At 36.4% G+C, this 20,567-nt stretch overlaps 1 protein-coding gene across 5 annotated transcripts in view; it reads left to right on the top strand.

Annotated features, from left to right (window-relative positions):
* The window catches only part of SPAG9 (sperm associated antigen 9), a 155,815-nt gene that overhangs the window by 6,825 nt on the left and 128,423 nt on the right, over positions 1-20,567 (top strand). For 4 of the 5 annotated variants that reach the window (XM_072646704.1, XM_072646702.1, XM_072646708.1 and 1 more), the window contains exon 2: positions 19,405-19,525. In XM_072646704.1, the coding sequence (XP_072502805.1) occupies positions 19,405-19,525 (121 nt within the window). Of the gene's footprint in view, positions 1-17,990; positions 18,055-19,404; positions 19,526-20,567 lie in introns of those variants that run through there. The other variant, XM_072646705.1, reaches the window with a different exon arrangement.

The raw sequence follows: 20,567 nt of genomic DNA, 5'->3' as shown, positions 1-20,567 counted from the left end.
GGTGTTAACTTTTAGTGTGCTATATTGGATTGAAGGCTAGCCTGATAAAATCACAAGTCTGGAGAGACTAGATAGATAGATAGATATAGATGAACCTATATCTATATACCCATATAATAGATACATACATACGTACACATAGGTATATAAAATCACATATAAATTAGCATTTATATATCCTAATCAAGGCCTCACTGGGTCCCAATATGCTGTCTTTTTGAGTGACCAAAAGAATTCATCACCTGGTAGCTAACCTTGTGATCCTGAGCCTCTCAGAATTTATCTAGCTGCTTGGATAATTGCCATATGGCTTATGGTTAGGTCTGGGCCTGAACACTTATTTTCAGCTTGGTGTAGGAGCATGTTGCTCTGATGGCAAAACCCTTGAGAACTTTACCTTACAATGAGGCATCATAGTAGGGCATTTGTAGAGGATTTGCTTTGTATTTTTAACTTTGTCATAGCTCCTTATTATTATGACATATTTTACCTAAACTTTTTCTTTGGACCTTTGTTCAGAAGACATGGATAAGTGAGGGTTTTGACAAAGGTCCCTTAAAAAAGGGCATCTTTTATAGACTTTTTCTCTTGATTTGATTCTAACGAAAGAGTAGGTTTATAATATGTAGCATGAAATTGTCATAGGAATTTTGGGTACTTTTTCAGTATAAAGTGAAATTTGGTGAAGCCAAGAATTACATTAATATTTCATTTATTTTCCTGCTTTTTAAAAAACCTCCCTATAGATCTAGATTTGTTAACCAATAGTACTTGAGCATGTAATTATAATTTTTCATTATATTTTTCTGGATAACTTTTTTGTTAACTAATAGAGTCCTAAATAAGTGATAATTCAGTTGTTCCATGTACATTTCATTTAATTAAGATAACAGTTGAAGGGAGGAAGCGAACATATTATCTAATGGAGATTTTGGTATTTTAGACCACTAACATGTTATCTTTTAAATTGAATACCACAGAGCATTGAATTTGGAGATAGATGACCTAAGCTTAAATCTTGCTTCTGCGGTTCATTCACTAGTTGTAAGATTGGGCAAGTCACTTCATATCTTCCTCTCTCTAGAATTCAGTTTACCTTATGTGTAACTTGAAGGAATTGGACTTTAAACTTTCAAATCTGTATAACCTTTCAACAAAAATGCTATTAGACTTTTATTTAGGAGGCTCCAGACCCTGTTTATGTAATATTAGGCATGAAACTTCGGTGTCATCCTTGACTCCTCTTTCACATTCATTTCACATTGCCTATCTATTGCCAAGCCTTACTGTTTTTACCTTTGCAACCTCTCATACAAATCTTTATACTCAAACTGCTATCAACCTGGTGTAGTTTCTTATCACCTCTCTCTTGGGCTGTTACTTTATGTCACTTCTGGTTGGTCTCCCTGCCTTAAGTTTCTTTGCTACTTCAGTTCATTCTCCATTCAGCTGCCATAATGATTTTTGTAATGCACAGATCTGACCATGTCACCACAGTGACTCATTATAACCTGCAGGTTCAAAGTCTCCACTGCTGTGTTTAGCATTTTACAACTTGGCCTCTTCTTTTCTTTCCAGGCTTCTCACTGTTTACTCCTCCTTGATGTACTTTAACTATTCAGCATCTCTGACTTTCTTGCTGTTCTTAGTGTGGAGCATTCCATTTTCCAGGCTTTTTTGTTTTGTTTTGAGTTTGCACTGGATATCTGTCAAGCTTGGGATGTTCTCTCTCCTTAAGCTCTGCTTCCTAGTCTCATTTAAGATTTAACTCATGTTTCATTTTCTGCAGAACTTTCCTTGTCATCCCCCATTCCCTCTGTGCTGAGATTACCTTCCATTTGCCCTGTATATGACTTGTTATGTTGTGGGTTTTCTCCCATCAGAGTGTGAGCTTCTTAAGGGAAGGGACATTGTTTTTGCCTTTCTTTTGTGCTTGGCACATAATAAGCAAATGTTTATTGATTGACTATATTCATTATGATAGTGAATTATTAGTTATATTCTGACTTATAGGGAAGGTTGTCATCATTTAAGTTACTAATAGCAGTACTTCCTGTTACACCTTCAGCAGCTGTTTACCAGATGTTTTGTCTAAGTAACTGACTTGGCTTATCTGTGACTGGTTAATTCTCATTTTGTTAAACTAGAACAGAGATCAGCAAACTTGGAGAAGTGGTGTGCCATTCATTCAAGCCCAAGGTTTTGTAGAGAGATCTTCTAAAAGCTAAAGAAGCAAGTAAATATAAAGTAAATAGTGTTTATTATATGCTTGGGGAGAGGGAAGGGGCTAGAGATTCTGCCTCATTTTCCCTCCTTCCAGCACCTCACCCTGAAAGAAAAGAAAGTTAAGATCCACAATGAAGCATTTAACTAAATGCACACAAGAGAAAAGATAGAGGTCCAGAAGGAGATAACAGACAAGCAGGACAGCTTTGGAACTAACAGTGTGTTCAATTTCTTATATATGTATGTATGTATAAATATATATATTTTTAAAAAGACAAGCTGTACATAATAGAGATCTGTGCTTTCATATATGACCTTTTTCTGTTCCAACAAAACATAAAGCTTAAAATCCTGAAAAAAATTTAAATGCTAAGCATTCCTGTATTTATTTAGTAGGACTCTTGACCCTTACCTTGCTTTACTGGGTTTTCTGAAGTCTTTATACTTACAAACCTGAAGTCAAAAGGTATTCATTCATTCTTTGATAGGCACTGTGATAACCTCAAACTTGCAAAGGAGTGCTGATGTTAAGAGTTCTTAATACTAGCATGAGATTATCCATTGGGGTGGGTCTTGTGGGATGAACCAGCCAGGTCACATATTCTCTCTGGGATAGCCAGTTGTAAAATATATTTCAAATACATCCATGCCAACCCCTTCACTAGGTATACCTGCCATTTCTGCTAGGGGTAGCAGTTGCCAATAGTGACTGAGCAGTAGCTGGAGGTGTCTGGATCATTGTTGTAACTGACCCAAGTAGCTTGTCAACACCTGAATCAGGAGGGCATTGAAACTTGGGGGACCTCCACCTCTTACTGCCCTTCCTGCCACCGCTGCTGTCCTACCTTCACCTCTGCTACTGTCACTTCTGCAACTAGTATGGAGGTTCTGCTTCTGCAACCCCTGATACTTTAGCCATCACCCTTGCTATGGACTAAAGACTTCCTGTCTTCCTCAACCATCACCTTTGGATGCCAGGAATTTATTAATTTCTAAGTATGTACCCAAGCACATAATTTGGGGGTTTACCTTACGCTCATAACCTGGATCTAGGGGCCCCTCCCACTTTACTTGGGCAGGCAGCCTGGACCCAGATTCTAGTCCTAATAGACATCCTGATTTCAGGACTTACCCCATTTCTGTTTCTCAAGTCAGCTCTTTTATTTTTTTTTAATTAATTCTTATTGTTATCTTTTCTTTTTACATTGTCCACATTTACCAACATAGCCTTTCCCTCCCATCTATCCCTTATAAGAAAAGAAAAAGGAGCAAAAAAAAAAAATTCAACAAAACTAACCAATGCATAGAAAAGGCTGATGTTTTATGCAGGGTTTCATTCTCGGTAGATGCCCCCTCCTCCCAACCTTTGCAAAAAAGATGATTATTTAATTCTATAGATGAGTTACTGTGGAATAAAAAGATGGCTAAAAACAATAGAAGTGGATTGCACATCTACCTCCCATTTGGAAAAAATGATTGCTTGTTCTTGAGCTGTTTTTCCACTAAGGAATTCAAATTAAAGAAATTGTCTTGAAATAATGTGAATAAATTGATTTGAAGTTGCTGTTAAACTTTATATATTTCCCTTTTCCATCCTATCAGAATATTTAGCTCGTCTAAACTTTTGTAGTTTAGAAAGTGATTCTCCATTTAGTTGGAGGCTTTCCTCTAGCATATCTTATTTCTGACTGGTAATATGTTGTCCTATTACTACTGTAGATCCTGAGAAGAGTTAGGGAATCTTAGCTGTTTAAGGTCATGTAAATGGGAATACAAGCATTATAATCCAGTTTTTCATGAAATGTTGGTTTTTCTTTGTTTTCAGTTGCATTTATAATTCATCCTTAAGAATTGTTTAGATCAAGCTGTTATATGTATAAAAATCTAAGGTTATTTTCTTGCTATTTTGAAAAACATGCTGTATTTGAACTTGAACAGGTCATGCCTCCTTTCCTTTTTTGGCAGAATAGAGTGGTTTACTAGGAGAATGTTATAGTCTCTCTAGATTTTAGCAGTTTCCCATTCTGTTCTGGAGAAGCTGAAAAACTGTAGGTTAGATCGTACTATACTTAGGAGAATTTGAAACCGGTTGCACGGTCAGGGTCTAATGATTGCTAGATTGATGTCAGTTTAGAAATTATTGTGGCATATGAAAAAGAGTGCCACATATGGAGTCAGTGGACTTGATTTCAAATTTTGGTTCTGTTGTGTGAGACACTGGGCAAATCATTTAACATCTCTGGGCCTTGTCTGTAAAATGAGGACATTGCTTAGATGAGTGAATGCACAGGCACTTTCTTACTCTAAATCTGTTATCCTGTAAAGACATGGATTTGAATTTTGCCTCTGACATTTTACTGTGTTAACTTGGACAAATCCCTTCACCTCTCTGAGTTTTAGTGTCCTTATCTGTAAAATGAGAATAATAATCTTTACCTAACCATCCCTCAAAGATTATTGTGAAAATGGCACATAGTAAATCTTAAAGTGCTCTATAAATGAGAGTTTTTATTATTCATTCACATACATGGGTATGTACTATACATATGCATACACATCTTTTACAGAGAAAATTGAGGCCATTTGTCTTTAGCTCCTTCTTCCTCATCTTATATCACTCACATGCTTTCTGCCATGTTCTGCTGCCTGACTCACATGATGAGGTGGCTTACTCCTTACCAGTGTAACCCCTCTACCTGCTCAGGTGATTCCATTTCTTTCGGTTTCCTTCAACAGAATGTCCCCTCTGTCATCCTCCCTCTTTCACTTATTTTCAATTTATTTATTGCCTATAAGGATGCCTGTGTCTCCCTAATTCTGAAAAAAGTCTCAAGTTGGTCCTTCTATCTCCATTATCTTCTTTTATCTCCACTGCCCTTCGTGGCTAAATTCCTTAAAAGAGCAACAGGTGCCTCCACTTTCTCCCCTCTCTCTCATTCTGACCTTATTTCCACAAAAACTGCTCTCTCCAAAGTTACCGGTGATCTTTTAGTTGCCAGATCCAATGGGCTTTTCTCAGTCTTCATTTTCCTCAACCTCTCTGCAGCCCTTAACATTTGATCACCTTCTCCTCCTTAATAGTCTCTTCTTTGTAGGTTTTTGGGACAGCATTCTCTCCTAGTTCTTATCCTACCTATCCAACTGATTCTCAGTCTCCTTTGTTGGGTCCTTATGCAGAACACACCCTCTAACTGAATGTGTCCCACAGGGTTTTTTATCCTGGGCCCTCTTCTCTTCCCCAAGTATACTACTTGGTGATCTCATTAGCTGCCATGGATTTAATTACCATCTCTATGCTGATGATTCTCAGATCCACCTTTCCTGCTCTGGTCTCTGCTGACCTCCAGTTTCATATCTTCAACTGTCTTATAGACATCCGGAACTGGATGTCTAGTAGACAGCTTCAACTCAACATATCCATATCAGAACTCATCTTTCTTCCTAAAGCAGGCGTGGGGAACTTCCAGCCTCGAGGCCACATGGCCTGCTAGGTTCTTGGGTACAACCTTTTGACTGAGTTCTGGTTTTACAGAACAAATTCTTTTATTAAGGGGATTTATTCTGTGAAATTTGGAGTCAGTCAAAGGACCACACTTGAGGACCTAGAGGACCACACATGACCTTGAGGCTGCAGGTTCCCTACCTCCGTCCCTAACCCTTCTCCCTGCCTCCTACCTTCCCTAGTTCTATTGAAGGCAATATCAACCTCTCAGTACCTCTTTACAATAGCCTGCTGGTGATTCTACCTGCTTTTAGTCTCCACCCATTTTAATCCATCCTTCATTTAGCTACCAAAGTGATTTTGTGAAAGTGAAGTTCAAGTGTCATCTCCCTACTCAATAAACTCTGCTGGCTGCCTATCTACCCCTAGGCTCAAATACAAAATCCTTTGTTTGGTGTTCAAAGCCCTTCATGATCTAGCCCTCTCCTACCTTTCTGATCTTACACCTTACTCCCCAACATATGCTCTTTGATCCAGTCACAGTGGCCCCCTTGCTATTCTGCTAACAAGACATTCCATCTCTTGGCTTTGGGCATGGTCTCTTGTCCTTCATTCCTGGAATGCTTGCTTATATCCCAACCAAAATCCCACCTTCTACAGGCAGCCTTTCCCAACCTCTCTTCATTCTAGTACCTTCCCTCTGTTAGTTATTTTCTACGTATCCTGTGCAGATCTTGTTTGTAAATGTGTTTGTTCCCCTTCCTCCCATTAGATTGTAAACTACCCAGGACATGTGCCTGGCGCTTGAGAAGTGCTTAATAAGTGTTTATCATTGATATATGTGTAGGTGTGTTGAGTGTGCATACAGAAGTCTCCTTAACTGCATTACCTGTTATCATTATGCTTATTATTTTTATAGCTCACATGAATAACTCATTCTGATAAATGAGATCTCTTGCTAGGCAATGCAGATCAGCACCTTCTCTGTACTTTGTAGTTTTAGACAGTTGCCTGAGGTACTGAGAGGTGCTTTTCCTGGATCACTGATCCATTAATGTTTCAGAGGCAGTACTAGAGTCCAGATCTTTCTGACTGGTACCAGTTCTGTATCCATTACCTCATGCTGCTTCTCACCTTGTATTCTTGTATTTATTTTATATATATACTTTGGATATGCTTATTTTTTTCTTGCAGAATATAGCATTTATTTATTTAACTAAACAAGCCAAAATTCCCCCTCCCCCATTGAGAACAAAGCATAAACAAAGCCCTGTTAGAAACAGGTATAGTTAAGCAAAACTCATTTCTACATTGGTCCTGTTAAAAAAAAAAGATGACTCATTCTGCTCTCTTGATTCCTTCACCTCTCTAGGAGATGGGTAGCATGTTTCATCTTTAATCCTTTGGAATTGTGGTTAGTCATGTTGTTATTCTATCAGTTGTTCTCCTGGTTCTGTAAACTTTTCTGTCAGTTCATACAAGTTTTCCCAGGTTATTTTGAAACCATCTCCTTCATTATTTCTTAAAGCAGAAGAGTATTCTGTCATATCTGTATACTACAGTTTGTTCATCCATTCCCAATTTAGGGTAACCCCACCTCAGTTTCCCATTTTTTGGCTCCTTAAAAGTAGCTTTAAATATTTAGAGTTATTTCTCTATCAGTTTCAGATGAGGGTAGAAGCTGGAACTGAGACCCATCTCTGCTTCTGGGGTTTGAGCTACACTGCTGCTGCTTGTTTTTGAACTTGTTCATCTCTTGATACTCTGCATAGGGCTTGAGGCCATTTCTTACTCTGGAAAGCCACTTCTAGGCATGGGTCCCCTCCTTAGGATACCTTGAATCTATGTGTGACCTGAAACTGGGTAGTAGGGGGCAAAGCTGCCAGTTGGCACCAGTTCCCATTGTAGTGACCTGGACTGGGGTTGGGACCTCCTCTTGCCCTGGTGCAAAGCCTATCCTTAGGCATGGGAGTGCTTCCCATAGCACGCATAGTGCTCCTGGCTGCAATCCTTCTCCAGTGTCTACTGAGCTCTGTCTGCTTCTTTATGGTGCCTTGAACTGGAAAAATGACTCACTAATTTCTTGGATTTCCCCATCAGTATTTGGTCTGTGCATTTTCTAGATCCATTTGGAAGAGGTTTTTTGGTGGGGAATGGGGAGAATTTGCTGTACTTCTTCCTCTTCCTTCTCTACCTTGGCTCTGGCTTGCATTATGCTACTTATACTTGTATGTGAACATGTCTCCTACTATAGCAATCATCTCTAAAGTTGTTTGATTACACTGACTGATAAAAAGTTTTTGAGTACACAATCCAGTGTATGCATATTTATTATTATACATACATATACTATTGTATTGCTATATTATGTACATCAGTGGTATCAAACTCATATCGAAACAGATCCCATAGCCACATATTGACTTAGAAAAACAAATTTGCATTGTATTTTTGTTAAACATTTCTCCTTTACATTTTAATTTCAATTAAATTTAATCTAGACTTAGATTTTTTGCAGGCCACTAAAGTTTGATACCTTTGATGTATATTATAAAACACACAGAAATGAAAATTAAATAAAGGGGATTAAATGATTTTTTATTAAGAGTATGAAAAATTGTTTTTGCCCTTCCAGGGGACTTAGGAGTTATACACTACTATTTCTGGTAAAGGTAGAGGAAAGTGGCCAGAGGATTGGGTGTAGGACTTGGTGGTAAGGCCTAACTCTTTTGCCTGCCAGAGGGACTCTGTAGTGGCAGGCAGAGGGAAGAGCAACAGTAAGTAGGTAGTGGCTTCAAGCATGCTGAATAGCTGTGCTGCCCTCCACAGTTCTGATTTTTCTTTGCTGACTCTAGCATAGTGCCCCCTCCATCTTAGAGAGGGATGCCATCTAGATTGCCCTCTTTGAGTGCAGGGACTTTTAAATTAGGTGATTGTACCTCCTGTGCCTAGCACAATTCTTGACACGTAGTAGGTGCCTAATAAATACAGTTTGATTAACTAATCCCATTGTTGAGTAATACTCAGTATATTCAGATAGCTAGGATCCTTTCTTTACGGTTACAAGTGTGCTTAGCTTTTATAAGTGGAGTTATCTCCTTGCTAAATAAAGCAGGAACACTAGAATACCCAGCTGAACAAACTGAAAATGAGTTAACACTTTTAGTGTCTTTGTTTTTATTTCATAATCAGGAAAAACTCAGTTGTGTGGGTATAAATGTTTGATTTAAATTTTATTATATGTTTGTATTTATATGCTGAGGACTCATTTTCTTTTTTTAATTGATAAATCTTGTTAAAGCTTCCACCAACAGTAACTTTGGAGAGAACAATTTCATTTGAATGATGAGGTCGGAAGCCCAATTGCAGAGAGTTTAAAGTACATCTACTGTAGGGATGGAAGAAGCATTTATGTCGCCTGTGTACCAGCCCTATGCTGAGCACCACTTTTACAGGTATTTCATTTGATCCTCCCAACAACCCTGAGAAGCAGGTGCTGTTATTTCTCCCGTTTTATAGTTGAGGAAAGTAAATATCTGAGGTCAAATTTGAACCCAGTTCTTCCTGGCTTCAGGCTCAGTGCTCTTTCCATTTCACCACCTGCTTGGTTTAATCTACTTAGGTAGCAGGCATTCAAAGCCCTTCACAAGCTAGCCCCTGCTTTTCCAGTCTTCTTACACATTACTCCTTGGCGCATTCTCTTTGATCTGGTGACGTTGGCCTCCTGCTTGTTCCACAAACCAGACTCTCTCTCAGCCCCGGACATTTCCCTGACTACCCCCCGTGCTTGGAACCCCTACCTCCTGTACTCACACTGCTCACCTCCCTGGCTTCCTGTTAAGTCTCAGCTAAACCCCCACCTTCTACAAAAGCCTTCCCCTCTTCCCTCTAAATTCTCTAAATGTCTTCATTCTTAATTCTTTCCTACGTACCCTATGTACAGCTTATTTGTGATGTACTTATGTGTGGATTGTTTTTCCCATTAGATTGTAACTTCTTTGAGGGTGGCGACTATCCCAGGGCCTGAGCACAGTGCCTGGCACACAATAGGCACTTAATTAATGTTTGTTGGTTGATTGATTGATTTCAAATCCTACCTGAGTCTGCCTAGCCTATGTGTGAGCCTGTGTAAGTCTCTTAGCTGAAGTTTCCATAGCTGTACAATGGGGATAGAATACCATCTAACAAAGTTGTTGCTATTATGAGCATCAGTGAAGTAACAGATGTGTAGACTGCTCTGCAGATCTTGAAGTGCAATATAAATGTTAGCTCCTGAAATCACATCTTCCAGTTGACAGACAAATAAAATAGTGGGCCAGAAAAAGATTTATTTGAAATAAAGCAATTAACTTTTAGAAACTTTCCTCCTATGTTTTGGCTTCCAGGATCTTTTCCATTTCAGAATTGCGTTCTTTAATTTGGAGAACTGTTAATCAAAAAGCATTTATTAACTCCAGACAGAGGGGAAGTCCAAGACAAAGGGGAAACTTGCTCTGCCTTGAGGAGCCTAACTGGATTAACATGTGCATCTGTAGGGATGTACAAAATAGATGGAAAGTGGTGGGCGTGTGTGTGTGTGTGTGTGTGTGTGTGTGTGTGTGTGTGTGTACTGGAAGGTTCTTTGTGTATAGTTAAGAACTGGAAAGGAAACAACTGATGCCAGTTGATCTTGGAATGGCTAAACAAGTTGTAGTTCATGAGGATAAAAGGGATATTATTGTTCTATAAGACACGGTGAATATAACAGTGATCCATGTAAATGGAAAGAACAATGCAAAAAAGAAATGGAATGCTTTGTAATCAATACATTTTTACCTGGAGATGAGAAAATGCACCTCTTTGCAGAGGTGGGGGACTGAAAGTATGGAACATTGCATATACTGTCAAACTTGGTTGATATGTGTCTTGATTAGCTTTACTGAACTGAGTTGTTTGTTTTTTGCTTAGTGTTTTATTCTTTGTTACAAGGGAAGTCTCTGTAGGTGGGAGGGAAGGAGATGGATATATTCAGAAATTAAGCTTATATAAAAAGAAAATAAACATAAAAATAGCTGTCAAACTAAAATCATGACTGTTCTTATTAAAAATAAAGGAAGCACATAGAAATGATTGTTACATTTTCTTTCAGAGGAATTGTGTTAGCTATATTTTGTGTAGATCAGCATAAAAACTTATAATGGCTCAGATTACCATAATAAATGCCCTTTGCCACCTTTTCTTTTGCCTCCCTTGCCTCATTCTTTTGCATTAGTCCTTCTGTGATTGGATTTTTTTTTCTAGTGAAAAAAAGCTTTTAAATCTCTTTTAGCATAAACATTCAGACGCACTTTTTACTAGAATTTCACTTAGGTTGGACCTGAAACATGAAACGAGGGGATTGGCTTGGACAAACTGGACTATATGAACTCTCAGACTGATTTTTCGATGGTTACCTTGGTTAGGTTTACTTTTTGTCCTTTTTTTAAAAAAATTTCTTTCTGGCTTTCATATGTTAACAGAATTCTAGAGTCTTAACCTTTGTGATTAATGATATTCTAAGTATAAAGTGGAAAAGATAAAATTTTTTTTGTCTTTAAAACATTTAAGTGGAAATAATAGTTTTGTTTTGCCCCTTTAAGGAAATTTTCTAGTCTGTTTCAGAAGGAAATACTATTGTTGCCATATTTAAAAAATATTTTAGGGAACAAAGGCAAAATACTCAATAATATGATAGAATTTACTGCTTAAGAGGTTCCAGAATAGAATATTATTGAATATATCATACACTAAAGTATGCTAAAATATCCAAAATAAATACTTCTCCAGTAGTAGCTGAATAATTCTAATCTATCTTTATGCTATGGTATCAGAATCTAAGACCAGAGAGCAGGTTTATTCACCTGCTTTTTGAATGTTGGATCTTGATGCTGGTTAAGCTTTTGCCTCAAGATGGTCACATGAACACTATTTAGGAGATCTCATGATAGCTCTCCATCAGCCTTTTGAAAGCACTGTTGTTTAGTCTGTAAGATGAACAAAACCAAGCACATTACTAATGTATGAGAATATCTCAATGAGTTATTCAGTATAAATGAAATCCATTTTTTCAAATGTGTCCTTTTGGGGGAGGTGATGGATCATCATGTTAGGCGATATTTAGCTGTTATGTCACATGCCTAATAATGAATTTAGAATAGGAGTTTGTATTTCTTTTTAAACTATTCTATGACTTTTAAAATGAATTGTTCTTTGATGTCTTTAAAAAAACACATTTCATCTTCTGAATGTTTGCCCTTGCAAGAAACCATCTTTGTGATGTTTTTCTTTAATTAAAGGAGTTTGTGTATTGAAAACATTCGTGTGTGTGTGTGTGTGTGTGTATGTGTATGTGTATGTAGTACAGTAAAACCAAACAGTCCCTATAAGCCATCTGGACTTTTCAGGTATTTTGCTTCACAAGACTTGTTCTTTTTAAAGCCATGACATCAGCCTGCATTGTTCCCTGCTCTTTTTATAGTATCTAGTTACTTTCATTGCAAGAAATGTTAGTGTTGCTAACTTGTCAAGTGTTCTTTTTGTTATTGATAAGAGAAAGAGGCAATTATTTAAGATGTTTATTGTACTTACTAGTACTTGAAAAAGTTAGTGACAGCGACCTAGTTTCATTCAAAACATTCTCAAGTCCCCAAGAGATTATATATTTTAAGTCTATATGCCCACATATTTTTAGTGTCCATTTTATTAACTCTTACAAAATGTTTATCTGATCTAGGATGAGACTTTAAAAATCTGTATTTTTTTCATCTTTTGAGATTTTTCACATTTATCACAAAGTATGGGATATGAGATGCAGAAAGAAGAGACAGCTAGGTGACTCCAGGGCCCCAAAGCCTGGGTTTAAGTCTTATTGTCAGACATGTCTTACTTTTTTGGAATTTGAGATGGAAGATTTAGCTTTGTAGAAACTGGTCTCCTTGTCATTGTGACCTTTTGAAATGTAGTGGAGAATAATATGTAAAAAAATAAATCTTGTAGAAGATATTCCTGCAGATTTCACTATGGCTTTCTATGCTGGTATTTCATGTGTTTCGTTCTTGGGCTTCAGTTACTCTTGTGTTCTAACTCTGGACTTGAGATCAGATTGACCCAATAGAATAGCACAAGTTAGGGAAAATCTAAAATGGAAGGATTTCTGTCATCCTCATGTCTGCATCATGATTCAGATTTAGAATCTAGTTTAACTGTATATGGGGAATGATCCATTAAATTCTATGATCATATACACATGAAATATTGAAGTTTAATAAAACAAATTTTTATCACAATGAAATGTAGGCATCATGTAAGCATTAGTCAGTTCTCTTATTGGTGGGATAAGTCAACCTACCTTTTTGGAAAGTGATAGAACCAGATCAGAAATGAGACAACATCTTCAATTCTGGCAGCCTTACTGTGATGACATTTGGGAACATATTTCACTTTTAATTCTGTAAGTGACTGTTGAAAAATTCAAGTATTTTGTCATACTTACATTGTGTTTAATATACAAAACTGAGAGTAATTTAAGATTTTCTTGTTTGGAATATTAAGTTGTAAAAGTTTTAATATCTCACTTATGAGGATTAGCTATACAGCTAATGGGTTAAAAACATTGTTAGATGTAGCACATTTCAAATTTTATTGAGCTTAGTTATATCTTTAAGAAGTTAATGTTTTGCTTCTTTTTCCAAAGGTTACTTGGGAACTTTGCAGGACAATATTTCAGGAACTCCCTTTTTTCATGAGAAAGTAAATCTTTGCAAACTGAATCCTGCTTTTTGTACTGATTTTCATTACAAAATCAGAGACACATCGCTATGGAAAACAATTTTAACTTCTAGACATTAAAGAATTTGGAGGATTTCATGTTTCTTTTTCGTAGTTTCTCTTTCCCACGTTGCCACTGTAATTTTCTTCCTGATCTCCTAATTTATGTAGAATTTCTGCTGCTACATGCCTGTGAGGATTTCTGCCACCACAAAGAACTTTCCAGTACCAAAAGCATAGCCACTAGCTCAGAGCTTCCTGAGCTAGGTAGAACCACAGCAGCATTTGGGCCATGGTGGGTGGAATTTTTCTGGCTTCTTGCAGAATGCAACTGTGGTCACAGAGGCTGCCTTCTGACCTCTAAGAATTGTCCCTTAGGTACAGTTTGCAGTCTCTGGAGAATATGCTGTAGCTTGAAATTTGTATCTGGGCTTGGTGATACATACTGGTGGATACTTGAGTAACAGTAGGCCTAAAGCCAGTTAAATGTCTTCACAAAGTCCATCACTAGCATGGTGAACCCCAGGAAGTAGAAAGCCACCAGGCTGTCTAAAGAGAGGTAAATTGGTCCAGGATGGAATAATGGAACAGGTTAAAGTTTCTTTGCCAATCAGTTTTGAGAATAGTCCTTGAGTGGCCTTTGCCTGTCCAGTCTGAGTGAGATAGGGAGACCCAGCTCCCACCCCCCAAAAAAAAGAAAAAAGGAAGAAAGAAATTTTAAAAGGAGGAGAAATTCTAGAATTAACACTCTCTTAATTCTCCTCAATCCATTTTCCTTTTAAATAACAACTGATAATAACAACTTCAATAACAAGTTTACTTTGCTAATTAGTTTGGGGCTGCTCTCTTATTACATTATCAGTAACGCATTTTTACAATTATATCAATAACAGTTCACATTTTTATAACACTTTACAAAGCACCTGCCTCAAAATATACCTTTGTGGTAGGTAGTACAAATACTGTTTCCCTGTTTTTACAGATTAAGAGATTGAGACTCAGTAAGATTAAGTAATTTACTCATAGTCACACAGCCTAGTAATAGTAATAGCTGATCTGGAAATTAAACATTGGTCTCCTCCAATTTCTGCTACTTTTCCCCAACATTTGGAAAACAGCAAATATAAATGAGCCTTAAAAATACAGCAACTTTTGATTATTAAATAATAGGGTTTATTTCTTATTTTTAGATAATTCAATCTGTATTTTAATATCATCAAGGATTAGGGAGAACACTTGTTTAAATAAACTAAGAATGGTTTTACTTAACCATTTAGGGGAATGCACTTTGGGATTGGGAGGTGGAATGGGGGAAGGTTTTGTGGAATCTTGTTTGGAAAGTATATGTGGCAAAACAAAGTATATTGATATATTTAAAAAAGTAAAAATGGGAAATGAGAACAGTGATGGCAGAGGATCGATGAGAAGCCCACAGATACTTAGGAATAGGGAAAGCAGGAAAGGAGTAAGAAGGAAGATGCAGCAGTGGGAACTAAGCATAATAATAGCAAACACTTCATCCTTTAGTTAAGACTGTGCATAACAGAAGTTCAACAAATTATATAAATAAGCCAATAACATTTTCTAATAGGAGAAAAACTTATTAGATGTTCTTGCTGCTAGTAATCTGGGTCTGACAATTCATTTATGCTCCTATTGTGAACATGGATGGAAAGGGAGAAATTAGAGGGGAAAGGATCAGTTAGTGGCTTATCATGGAATACTATCCATACTATTTGTTAATGAATATAATTGTTATATGCTTGTGAAACATGAACAGTCTACCAGCGCCATGCTAGGAAACTGAATCGCTTCCATTTGAACTGTCTTAGGAAGATTCTGAGGATCACCTGGCAGGATAAGGTACCAGACACTGAAGTCCTTGCTCGAGCTGAACTGCCAAGCATTCAAACTATGCTTCAGAGAGGCAACTCTGATGGGCTGGCCACATTGTTCGAATGCAAAATGTACACTTGCCAAAAATACTATTTTATGGAGAACTTGCATGGGGCAGGTGATCACATGGTGGCCAGAAGAAATGATACAAGGACATTCTCAAGGTCTCTTTCAAGAACTTTGGATTTGACTGTGCAATATGGGAGACACTGGCACAGGACCATTCAGCATGGCATGCTCACATCAGAAAGGGTGCTGTGGTCTTTGAGCAAAGCAGAATTGCGACGGCACAAAGTAAATGCAAGATGCAAAAATTTGGGATATTCACCCCAAATATTCAAACAGACTTTCTATGCCCAACCTGTGCTAGAGGATTCTGATCTCATATTGGTCTGATCAGCCACAGTCAGACACACTGTAATTTCACTTTACAATGGTGATGTCATTTTGGTCTTTTTGGAATATGAAGGACAACAACCATAATTGTATCATTTTTACCTCAGAAAAGGATGGGGAGAGAGAAGGATTAGAGGACAGAAGAGTCGTTCTCTCCCAGGTTCTCTCTGTCCTTAAACAGTGACTTATAATTTGATTCAGTTCAGTGGTTTTCAAATGTTTTTCTGCCAGGGTGCTCGTGTTTGTCATCTGACTGAATTTTACAGAATTTTAACAGCTCATCTCATGATTACTGTTTATTTGCTTTCACTATACCCCCTGTAGATCTCTGTACTTTATCTCTCCTTACCTCTGCAGTTTGTCATGATGTATCTTACCTGTTAAAGCTCCAGTTCCTGACTCCACCGTGGAATGTCTTTTAGACTTAAACTACCTACCACATGAGATACTTTGGGATCCTGGATCAGAGGTCACAAAATCTGGGCCCTTTCAGGCCGCTGTAAATACAGCCTAGGTTGTTCTGCTTAATAACAGTATTGACATTTTTGACCAGTACAGAAATTTTTATTCACCTCATTAAACATTTTTCCAGTCTGACCATTTTAGTCAGGTAGATGGTATTTTAAAATTATATTTTAAAAGATTCCACCATAGTACAATGTCTCTACTTTTTCTTCATTACTGATTTTAATCTTATCTATAGTATTAGACTTCTCCTAGTACTTTCATATCAATGTACTTATGGTACTTTCTTTTTTTAAAATTTTAATTAATTTATTTTTAGTTTTCATCATTAACTTTTGTAAGACTTTGGGTTCCAAATTCCCCCTGTGAAATCTGATATAGGCTATACATATACAATCATAAGAAAAAATATTATGTTTCAATCTGCATTCAGACTCCATAGTTCTTTTTCTGGATGTAAAAACATTTTCCATCATGAGTCTTCTGGAATTAAATTAGATTGAGTATGGTACTTTCTAATCAGAAAACACCATTGCAAAATGAGAGAGGAACATAACATTTGTGTTTAGTGTTTTTTCTTTAACACTGGTGGAAAAAAATTTTTAAGGGATATTATTTCATCTCTTTGAGTATGTATAGCTAATATTTTTGAGGTTGATGGTGTTACCCTTGCTTTATGGAGAGATCTGTGAAAATATTTTTACTTTGGAATATTGTCTTACAACAGAGCTTTTCTTTATTTTTTTAAAAATTAATTAATTAATTAATTTGATTTTGGTTTTCTACAATCACTTCCATAAATCTTAGATTTTCTCCCCTTCTCTCCCCTCTCCTTCCCCAGGATGGTGTGCAGTCTTATGTGGGTTCTATACATACATTCTTACTAAATACATTTTCACCTTAGTCATGTTGCATAGAAGAATTAAAATGAATGGGAGAAACCATGAGAAAAAACAAAACAAAACAGCAGAGAAAATAGTCAGCTTCATTCTGCAGTCCAATTCCATAGTTCTTTGTCTGGATGTGGATGGCATTTTGCCTCAAGAGTCCATTGGGAATATTTTAGGTCCTTGCATTGCTATGAAGGGCTAAGTCTACCAGAAAAATTCCTCGCACCCTGTGGTTGCTGCTGTGTACAAAGTTCTCCTGGTTCTGCTCCTTTCACTCAGCATCAGTTCATATAAGTCTTTCCAGGCCTCTCTGAAGTCTTCCTATTCATCATTTCTTATAACACAATAGTATTCCATTACATTCATATACCACAACTTGTTCAGTCATTCCTCAATTGATGGGCATCCCCTTGACTTCCAGTTCTTGGCCACCACAAAAGAGAGTTGCTATAAATGTTTTTGTACATGTGGGACCCTTTCCCATTTTTATGGATATTGCTGGGTCAGAGGGTATGCACATTTTTGTAGCCCTTTGGGTATAGTTCCAAATTAACAGAGCTTTTATTTGAAGGGAAATGTGAAAATAAGAGCTTGCTGTTTGAGGAAAAAGTAAATTACTCATGTCATCATAAACCTATTGTGTTATTTTGGCTTTTATTAATCTCTTTTCCTTTTGGTTATATTCAGTTAAGATGATTCAAATACTGATTCCCAGGAGTCTTATTGATGGTAAAGATAAGGATAAATTTGGGGATTCTTTATATGGTGTCATTAGATTCTAGTATTAGGGACCATTTGTGATATAGCATAGATGGCTAAAGAATTATAGATTATTCTTGTCCTTTTTTTTTTATCCAGACAGAAGAATTAAGAAAGAAAGTAGAGAGACACAAGCCTACATTTCCATAATATTTTCTCTTTTATCAGATGGGAGGTAACATAGAATTTGAACAGGTAATGCATCCATGATACAGTATTTAGAAGTAGCAGAGCCATTATAAATGCTATCTGTTCATACTCAACACTTTGTAAAATACCATTTCTTAAGTGACATTTTTTGTACAAAAGAAATCTAAAATGTAACTTACTTTTAGTTGAGTAATCTGGATCTTATATCATCTGGTTTTCTAAAGGAAAATCACAAGGAACACTATTTAAAAAGAAAAAGTTGGATTTTTGGGGGGGGAGGTATTATGTAAAAGGAAATCCAAGCTGAAACGTTGTTGCCATGTATTTTGTTTTACCTGTACTTAATCAAAAGCGTCATCTTGACTGGTAGGATGATTATCACACTGCCTGTTTTATACTTGGTGTTGCTTTTAAACATTGTATTTTAAACATTGTGCATGGTTTGACTTATACATAGTTTACATTAACTCAGTTTCAGCCAGAACACTAAAAATAAGTATTGGAGATTGTTCCAGTTTTTTTTTTTCTGAAATGTAGAAATTGGGAATAAGTTAATAGAATATTTTGTGAAATGTAGGTTTTAGCCTTCAAGCAATTCAGTTAAATTCTCCCCTAATATCTTAAAATAACTTTCTTGATGTTTTGGTATTAATCATCTTTGCCTTTTAAAAAGTAAATGACAATTCTTTGAAGACAAGTTGTTTTACACCAAGGACTGAACACAAATTTATTTCGTTAGTAAGTGTGTTCTTCATAAAAGGGTGGCCCCATTAGGTATAATTCTTGGACTTGTCAGTTTAAGTTGTAAAAATTTTATGCTCTTAGATAGATTTAGCTAGAGTTTAATTCCACAGCATTACCCATAATTAACATGGACTTTAATTCCATGTTTCAGAATTTCTCATTATATTTCAGGTGTAAACCTGTCAATCATAACATTTGTTTATTTATTTAACAAAATTCATTGAGCAACCTACTCTTTGCTCAGCAATGTGCTGTCTTGTAGGTGGGATGAGCTCAAAATTATAGTCTGTTAAGAAAATGGCTAAATGTATAGGAATCCTTCTGGATTTATGGTAGTTGCTGAATTTGGAGCAGGGTATATTTACTTCTTTTGATCTTATTTTTGTATAGAGAAGAAGGCCCTGAAGTTTGGTGATATTTTTGTCTTACACTTAAAGATTAGATTATGGGTGTACCTTAAGTGAAATTTATTTTACATTTCTGAAAATTTTGAAAGAAACTAGAAAATTAGCTTAAGTTCATAGTGATAAAATTTATCTTTTTGGAGTTTAGTCTTACCCTTGGTCCCTGATACCAAGGGATTCAGGAGTTGAAAAATCTAAATGACATTCAGTTCCTTTAGTGAAAATAATATATGTTCTTCTTTATTAGAAATTTATTGAATTTGAAGATTCCCAAGAACAGGAAAAAAAGGACTTACAAACTCGAGTGGAATCCTTAGAGTCCCAAACAAGACAACTTGAACTCAAAGCAAAAAACTATGCTGACCAGAGTAAGTAAAAATACCACTCCTCATAAGTATACTGTCAAAAGTGGGATCTAATAACACTGTGACTCACCCTGGCGTTTGACTATGTTTTTAAGTATATGCGCCAAATTGACAATTCTAACTAAGGTCTGCGAGACCAGAAAAGCAAGCCTTTGCTTTTTATTTTTTGTGCTCATGGGACAGATGTGACAAGATTAAGAGACTGGTGCTTTTCAGCAGTTTTGACATTAATTGTTGACTTTTTTTGTTGCAAGGTCATATTGTGCTATTCTTATTACTTGGTATTCTTTTGAACTTTCCAGGATTTTATGAATAAGAGAAAATCACTTGGATCATTTCTTCCAAGATACATTAAGTTCATAGGTTCTGCTTCATTCTAAATTTCTTGAAACTAAAAAAGTCAGTCTTTGGTTTTGAGATTTTGACCCATTTCCTAAGAATTCAAAATAAAGAATCTCAACTCCTGAATTATTTTATTTCCTTTTAATGCAAAAATTTCCAAGGGTGGATAGCAGTAAGGGACAGAATTGATAGGTGACTTATGAATTTTATTTCACATGTCACTGTGATAAATGTAGCAGGTAAATCATTTTTTCCCTTTTTGAAGCAGGAGTGAATGAATGAATCCTCATGTATTCCTTCTACTTCATATAAAGAGGTATCGCATTCACCAAAAGAAAGAACTTGTAGAAAAATTTGCAAACATATTTTGTGCCTGAAATAGGTGGTCAAGAGTTAGACAGAATTCAAGAATCTTGAATCATAACATTTCACTTTACTTTTCTTTCTTTGACTTTCTCCTTGTTCATCACGTTTGTTTCATTTTCCCCTCTCTCCGCCCCTTAACTGGTTATAGAGGGAAATAAATATATTTAAAAGTACTTATTACAGCTAATGAGTAACATTTTTATGTTTACCTTTATTTTAAAAATTCCTTTGGTTTAATCATTTACTTTTGAGGAGGAAAAAAAAAAAACCCCTCAACTCCTCACCTCTCCCCCTCTACAATTTCCATATGATTCTCAATATATGATGAACTAATCAT

The sequence above is a fragment of the Notamacropus eugenii genome, chromosome 2 (assembly GCF_028372415.1).
Source record: "Notamacropus eugenii isolate mMacEug1 chromosome 2, mMacEug1.pri_v2, whole genome shotgun sequence".
Lineage (NCBI taxonomy): Eukaryota > Metazoa > Chordata > Mammalia > Diprotodontia > Macropodidae > Notamacropus > Notamacropus eugenii.
The sequence above is the reverse complement of the archived record's forward strand: the minus strand, read 5'-3'. Positions and strand labels throughout refer to the sequence as shown.